The sequence below is a fragment of the Populus alba genome, chromosome 10, assembly GCF_005239225.2.
Source record: "Populus alba chromosome 10, ASM523922v2, whole genome shotgun sequence".
In the NCBI taxonomy this organism is placed as follows: domain Eukaryota; kingdom Viridiplantae; phylum Streptophyta; class Magnoliopsida; order Malpighiales; family Salicaceae; genus Populus; species Populus alba.
The window spans coordinates 13,531,273-13,538,812 of record NC_133293.1 but is presented as its reverse complement, the minus strand read 5'-3'; the positions used below and the strand labels follow the sequence as shown (position 1 = coordinate 13,538,812).

Sequence of the window (7,540 nt, the reverse complement as noted above, 5' to 3'; positions counted from 1 at the left end):
AATTATCAAGCATCATTGATTATTTCAAACATAAAAATTAATTTAATCATGTAAATTAAATTGAATTGAATTCATATGTTTCAAACACTCCTGTTTTTTATTTTCTAATTCTTCAACCCTCTACAAGACTCAACATTTTTTTTCTATTTTTTCTTGTTTTAAGATAAACCAAACGAGGCTCTTGTTTTTTATTTTTAAAAATATGTACCTAGTAATATGTTTTCATATTTATATGTTTTTTCTAATCTCGATATTTATCTATTTTTAATCATTTTTTTATTAGAAATATTTTCTCAAAATTTCTAGCTGTTAAAACAACTAATTTACCAATGTCATTTTATTCTCAAAACTTCTAGTTGTTAAAACAACTAATTTACCAACTAATAAAGAGTTCATGTGCACCTAAGATTGCTCGAAAATAACCCTTCGAGCTTGTGATCCCTATGATTGAGACAGGATTTTAGTGCCTTCGAGCCTAATCATATACCAAACCTCAACGGAAATGCAGAAGTCCTTGTCTATTTGTCCGTGCAACTCACACGACTACATGGCATATGATTTTTTGGAGTAAACGAAAAAAACATTATGATTAGTCTTTGATCGAGTGGTCGGTGGAGCAAAGAGAGCAATGCATGCCGACTTTTTAATGGCTAATATCATATAACGAAAGGGGTTCTTCTTTGGACTGTGACTCTGTTGGTGATATATGCCCCATATTCAAAAGAGGAACAGGAGATGCCATGACTCGTGAGAAAAGAAGAAAAAAACAGCAGAAAGGTCATCGAAGGAGGGTTTCTATCTTTTCGTTCAGTGTCGGGTAAGAGTTTAATCAGCATAATTGTCTGACGGATGATCGATAAATTATTAACCATCTTGGTTACATACGAGATCACCTCTGTCAGGGAAAGGAAGGGGAAAAAAAACACCGAATCCTCGAAGGGTTTTTTTAGCTTAGAAAATGGACAAGACATGACCATGCGAAAAAGATAGTTCCTATGAAATTATACATTTGAGAAACAATTAGATGTTTTGATTAGAGTCATATAAAATGTTGTATAAGCTGTATGCATTACTTATTTAAAATAATATAATTTTATTTTAAAAAAAAACAGATGTTATTCTTTCGCATACACTTGATGGAAACGCTGAGAGAAAAAAAGTATGAATAAGATTTCGATGATAAAAAAGAAATTAAAACAGGGGATTATCCTGCATATAAAAGGTCATCTATAGCAGATTTACGATTTCAGCTTAGAATAACAGAAGTGCCATCATTTGTGAACCAGGAAGAAATAAACAAGAAGAAGGAGCACTAGCACATGGTAGTATGGAACATGGGATGGACTGCAGGAATTGGGCTTCTGAGCAGGCCAGAAGGCCCATGAGACTAGAAGTATTTTATGAACCATTTTCTGATTTGTAGGCCGGATATAGATTTACGTGGGCTCTAGCAGACCTGCACAGTCAAAAAATGAGGAATGGAGCCATTGCAGCCGAGCCCGAAGTGGTGCGGTTAAATCGTTGTGAAAGACTCGAGGAATAATAGGATGCAAAAAGGTGGCAGTGTTTTTTTTTTTTTTTGAAAATAAATTAAAATAACATATATTTTTTAAAAAAATTATTTTAACTTCATCACATCAAAATAAATTAAAAATAAAAAAATTATTATTTTAAAAAAACTTTTTAAAACATAAAAACAAGTTAACTAGCGGTAAATTAATAGTTTTGACTTTAAACTCGGAACTTCAATAATTTATCATAGCCTTGTAGCAAACATGACATGGCCTAATTAATTCTAATTAAAAAGGTGTTTCCATGTATATTTTTGGATTTCAATGATATACTAATATAGCCATATGCAATCCCAAAATTTGGGTATGCTAAATAAACTTCCTTTTTCTTTTATCTAAAAATACCTCGTGTTAAATGAGGCGACTTTAAAAATAACGAGGGCATTTAAGATACAAAATGACAGTTTTATAATATTTTAATAAAACAGAGTGCAGATTTTTATCCAATTTTTAAAAATTTTGTTTAATCTCAGTAAGGTATTATCCTTTCCATAAATTCTACACAGAATCCGTTTTTATTTCATTAAGAAGATTCTGCCTTTCAAGAAGGAAATGAACAGGATATCTCTCAATCACCATCCTACCACCTCCATTTCAGCCATTATGCTGCCCATTTTGGGGTCCTTTCCTTTCCTTTCCAAGCACGCACCTGCCTGCATAAACAATTAGTATATTCCGGCGAAATAAAATTAATTAAACATAAACACTCTAGTCTAATGGCAATTCGAACCTCCAAATGTGAACAAACAATTGGATCCTAAGCCGTCACTGCATGTCCCAATCATAAATTAAATTTAAAAATAAAATAAACATACAGATGTAGTTAGTATTCACATGATATGGATATCTTTATGACAAAAATACACTGGCGAAAAGGTTGGGTGCTCATACAGTTCACACCTGCCCAGAGTCTATACGTTTTAGATTCTTTCCTCTTTTTTCTCCCACGTCGGCAATGTTACCTCTGCATAAATACTGAGAGCTCAGCGAGAGTTGTCTGTGCAAAATTGACAATGGGGTATTGGTGTATCAATCTCTTGACAATTGTTTCCCTTCTGCTTCTGTTTCCAGTGATCCATGGTTGGGGAATTGATGGACACCTCACAGTATGCAGAATTGCTCAGGTCTTTAAGCTTCTCTTTTGCTCTTATATAGTTATGTGCGATCGAATTGTGCTTTTCTTCTTTTAGGGATCAATATGGCTTCTGTGCTGTAACAGTCCCGCTTAAGTGAAGCTGCTGCAGATGCTGTCAAGCAACTGCTGCCAGAATATGCAGGGAATGACTTAGGGAGTGTGTGCTCATGGGCAGACGAGGTTAGGTTCCGTTATCACTGGTCAGCCCCTCTTCATTTCATAAATACCCCAGATGTTTGCAACTACAAATACACTAGTAAGTTGCTCTTCTGTTTGTGTATGAATACTATCCCCTTTTTTCTCTCTGTCCCTTTTTCCCTTCCCAGTTTGTATTGCTTCTAAGTCAGACCAGTTTTTTTTTTTTTTTTTTCCTGGTGTTAACTGCCCGTAGAAAGACGAAAGCCGAATTTGGTGGTTCTGCTTCAAGTATCCATTGCTGCAGGTGTTTTACCTTTTCTTTTTTATGTTCAGGGGATTGCGAGGATGATACTGGTGAGAAAGGAAGGTGTGTTGCAGGGGCAATTAACAATTACACTACCCAGCTTCTTACCTCCAACAGTGGTTCCTCGCAAGCTGATAGTAATGAAAACAAATTGTTATGCATCAATCTTCCCTGCCTGTCATAATATATCTTGCTAACGAAATGAGTTGATTTATCAGATAACCTGACTGAAGCCCTTCTCTTCCTTTCTCATTTTATGGGAGACATCCATCAGGTGTGACAAAATTGCACTTTTTATTCCGAAATATTGTGCTCATTGTCGAGTCAAAGCTTTTCGCCTTTGTAGATGATAGTAATGTTCTTTCAATGCAGCCTCTACATGTGGGTTTTGCTTCAGACAGAGGAGGCAACACCATTGATGTCCATTGGTACAGAAGGAAGCAAGTCCTTCACCATGTCAGTCCCAATTGCCAAACGTTGTCGAAAATGCCTCGGCCTTTAACAAAAAAGCTTAACGTTGTGCTAATGTCAATGCTTACAGATTTGGGATGCCAGTATAATAGAGACAGCAGAGGACAGATTGTACAACTCAAACGTGGATGACTTGGTTGATGCCGTCCAGAAAAATATCACGGTACTCTTCTTCAAAGATTTGAACCAAATGAAATATGTTTGGCCCAATAAATCTGTTTGTTTTCTTCACCCTTTCTGACTCAACTTTTTTTTTTTTTTTTTTTTATTCTCTGTTGTTTTTGGCAATACCAAACAACAGAATGACTGGGCAGATTTAATTCCAAGATGGGAGACCTGCAGCCTTAACAAGACAGCCTGCCCGGACATGTATGTTTAACATCCTCGATTTATTAGGAGACGAACAATTTATAAGGAATTTCTTTCTCTTACCATAAAATTATTTTGCGACAATATCGATGTCTGTTCAGCCTTAGTCACGCCAGTAATTTTTTTTCCTGCCTGTTTTACTGTATTTTCAACCCTTGCATGTAATTAAACTTGATTCAAACTGCTAGGTTGGACGGTGATTAACTTGATTCTGGATTTTATTATTACAATTTTGTTAATTCATAAATTAATCTTAAAAATAAAGTAGTTTTTTTTTCAACAGATACGCATCTGAAGGTATCAAAGCAGCATGCGATTGGGCATATAAAGGAGCGACTGAAGGGACAGTATTAGAAGGTTGGCAAAATACAAGATATTCTTCTGAGGTTTACTGGCTTGAGTGCATGCACTTATTCGATTAATCAGAAAAAATAAGACCATCTCTTTTGCATTGCAGATGATTATTTCCTATCCCGTTTACCGATCGTGAAATTGCGGTTAGCTCAAGGTGGCGTTCGTCTGGCAGCCACGCTCAACCGCATTTTTCAGTGACGAATATTTGGTTCTGGAATTAAATAGAGCATCCTGAAGCTTTTGAGAAACTGTTCTATCTATGCAATGTATCCTGAACTTTTAGGCATTGTTTGCAAATGTAATACTACATATTGTCTTCTAAAAACTCAAGCACTCTGATTTTTCTTAAAATTTAGTTTAAATCAAACAAGTACAGATAGACATATAACTGTAAATACTGTTAGAAGCAATGGTACATAGAAAAAGCAGTGCTTTCTATATACATTCCATGAAAATAACAAGTTTTTGCCAAACTACTGATCCTTCACTGCATTTAACATAACATCGAGAGGTTGAACTTCGTGGGGCATTCACTGCAACACCGCCCATTTTTATTAACACAAATAATTTACTGCTGGATCATCTCAAATATCTATACAAGAAATAGAGAAATGTAGTCCAAATCGAAGTTTACAACATAGCATACTTTTCTTTTTTCATGGTTTCTTCACTACCAGAACGGGGCACTTTGCATTGTGAAGACAGTAACTGCTCACACTTCCTTGGATAGCTCTGTGTAAAGATATTGGAATCAGAACCCAGAAATGCTATTTGAAGTTAGTATGATAACTTAACTGGCAGAATACGTAAAATGTTAACTGTGATCGGCATTTGTCAAATAAAAAGAAAGAGGGAAAAAACTAGGAAAGCATAACTAGATAAACCAAGTGAAAATGTTTCTTCTGTCTGTTGCTTCTCGTGAAGATTCGGACTAGTAGAAAACATTCTAATAAGTTTTCACATCATTCTTTAAAACAGCAGGGAAGACTATATGTATGGTTGAAAGGGATATGATCGTAACTCGAACTATAATACATGCTGCGTCTAAATGCAAGAGCTTAAGCTACTGACTCATGAGTCATCAATAAATATTTTCATATCCTCGTCACATTTTCTCAAGCAACTTTTAGCAGTACCAATTTTCATAAACAACGAAACAATTCTGTTTTATCTTGGTCTCAATGACACCGAACATTTCTGATGTTAGGCTTCAAGTTCATGAATTGATGAGAAATGAGTGCTTTGTATTTTTATTTTTATTTTTATTTTAACTTGCACCATCATCCCACCTACAGTCGATGAATTATAAAATTTGTATGTAACAGCATCAGAGAGATAGTTTTTACTTAAGCTACAGAGCATCGAAACAGATATAAATTTGTAAACCCTTTTGTAGATAGGAGAGGATTAACCTTTTGATTTTGCCAATGCCGCGCTCCCCTAAAACGAGCAGGCTAATATTGAGCCTCTGAACTGCATCGCATATGGCTGTTTGAGGATCACCCACCTCTGTTAATGTCTCAGCATCAACCTTTGAAAAACAAAAGTAATAAATGTAAGTCCTCATTTACACACATTGGCATGCCCCATAAGATCAAATGCAAATTAGGGCTTTAATATCTTGGACGGTTGTGAAACAATTGAATTTCATGCTAATCAGTATAGAACAGAGAAACGCGAGCGTACTCCTCGACCAGCACAAATTTCTTTAGCTTTCTCCAGCAAAGCTAACGCGGTCTTCTTATTCTGCTCTTGGATAGTGTAAGTATACTCCGGAACTGTCACACACAACATAAATAATTTGAGCGTACAATTTCCAACATACAGAATCCAGATGGTGGTCTATTTCTCCTAAGATTCTATACCAGTCAATCAAAATTTTAGTAACAAAAAGAAAATAGAGGATCTTTACACAAAAACACACTAGAACCGAGGAATAGTAGATTCGAAGGATCCTTTTCCTCTAGTTTTAGAAAAAAAAAACTTTTTATGTGGACACTGCAAACTCCTTGGACATGTTTTGGTTCACTCAGGATTTGAATGAAATACGAATCTCCTTTTGATTTCTCAGCAATAGGCTTTGGTTCCGCAAAAAACATAATTACAACTCCAATAGAAATCAAATCCTGTGACTTCAGATTTTGTATATGTAAGAAATAAAGGAAAAAAGGAGCACTTACTGGCTGAAACCGAATAGTACATGCGAGCAGAACTGAGAGCACCGGCAGTAAAAGAATGGTTATTGCTGGGAGGAGGCTGTGCGGTGAAGATAACTAGAGGTGATTTAGTGATAGATTCCTCAAGATTGTCAAGTACCCACATGAGAGCATAGTGGCTATACTCACCATCATCAACGGCAACCATCACTTTCCTCTCAAGTGGTACCCCTCCATTTTCCGTCACGTGCTCCGCCATTTTCTAGGGTTTGAAATAATGAAGCCCAGAGAGACGCAAAAGTTCACTTCTGGTTTGGAGATAAAAGATGCAGAAGCCAAATGGTGTCTGTTTGTTGAAGACAGCAGCTGCTAGTATCTTCTTCCTTGTGGGTTGTGAAATGGTGGTAAAGAGAAACAAGTGGCGGTTTTAAAAAGGTCAAAACGGCCAGTCAAATATCAAAAAGTTCTGTGCATTAGACACGTGAAAAAAAACCACTTTTCTTCATAGATCCTGCTTTCCTAGGACTTTTTTATTAGGTTTCTTTGGGAGTGAAGAAATATATTAAAATAATTTTATTTTTTAAAATTTATTTTTTATATTAGTATTTAAAAAAAATCTAGAATTACTTCAAAAAATAATTTAAAATTTAAAAAATAAAAAAATTCAATAACATGACCGCAATAGCAAACAATATAGATATCCAAACTTATGACATCACAAAATTTATCCAGAAGACCTTCTGGATATGGTCCCCATAAATATTCGTCTTAAGATGTGATCGGTGTTGTTTTGCCAGATAAGACTGAATGTTAAAGTATGAGATCAATTACTCAATTTTGTTTAATCGGATGTTTTAAAACATTTGGTCATGGTATTTATTACCTTTACTTTTTGAAATATGACGCTTTCACTCTTTTTTTTTTTTTAGGATTGCTATTTCCACGTGCGCACAACATATTTCTCTAAAATGTACAAATTATACTTATTGTTTAAAATATTACTTATATCTTTTTTAATGAGTGCTGTGTGTGACTTCAAAAA

General features: G+C 35.1%; 2 protein-coding genes across 3 annotated transcripts; one reads left to right on the top strand and one right to left on the bottom strand.

The window, feature by feature from the left end:
* Positions 1–2,438: 2,438 nt before the first annotated feature.
* Positions 2,439–4,693, top strand: LOC118045499 (endonuclease 2). The gene is made up of 9 exons (XM_035054160.2): positions 2,439–2,695; positions 2,791–2,962; positions 3,178–3,285; positions 3,367–3,422; positions 3,521–3,604; positions 3,690–3,782; positions 3,921–3,988; positions 4,272–4,345; positions 4,446–4,693. Exons 1-9 carry the CDS (start codon positions 2,585–2,587, stop codon positions 4,538–4,540), a joined length of 861 nt encoding a protein of 286 aa, XP_034910051.1. The 5' UTR covers positions 2,439–2,584; the 3' UTR covers positions 4,541–4,693.
* A 62-nt stretch (positions 4,694–4,755) lies between these two features.
* On the bottom strand, positions 4,756–6,903 carry LOC118045510 (uncharacterized). 2 transcript variants are annotated; one of them, XM_035054180.2, is made up of 5 exons: positions 6,523–6,903; positions 6,029–6,120; positions 5,755–5,873; positions 4,989–5,074; positions 4,756–4,875 (listed from the first exon to the last, which is right to left on the bottom strand). In XM_035054180.2, the coding sequence occupies exons 1-4, from the start codon at positions 6,755–6,757 to the stop codon at positions 4,999–5,001; spliced, it is 522 nt and encodes a 173-aa protein (XP_034910071.1). In that variant the 5' UTR covers positions 6,758–6,903; the 3' UTR covers positions 4,756–4,875; positions 4,989–4,998. The 2 variants fall into 2 exon arrangements, with proteins under 2 accessions (XP_034910071.1, XP_034910062.1); XM_035054171.2 differs by having other exon boundaries at positions 4,855–5,074; positions 6,523–6,902.
* Positions 6,904–7,540: the final 637 nt, after the last annotated feature.

Coding starts and splice junctions, on each gene's coding strand:
- LOC118045510 (XM_035054180.2), bottom strand. CDS start 6,757: ATGGCGGAGCACGTGACGGAAAATGGAGGGGTACCACTTGAGAGGAAA. Junction 6,121..6,522: donor GTACTATTCGGTTTCAGCCA/GTAAGTGCTCCT, acceptor TGTGTGTGACAG/TTCCGGAGTATACTTACACT. Junction 5,075..5,754: donor GGCATTGGCAAAATCAAAAG/GTTAATCCTCTC, acceptor ATCTTTACACAG/AGCTATCCAAGGAAGTGTGA.
- LOC118045499 (XM_035054160.2), top strand. CDS start 2,585: ATGGGGTATTGGTGTATCAATCTCTTGACAATTGTTTCCCTTCTGCTT. Junction 3,286..3,366: donor TGGTTCCTCGCAAGCTGATA/GTAATGAAAACA, acceptor TTGATTTATCAG/ATAACCTGACTGAAGCCCTT. Junction 3,423..3,520: donor TTATGGGAGACATCCATCAG/GTGTGACAAAAT, acceptor CTTTCAATGCAG/CCTCTACATGTGGGTTTTGC.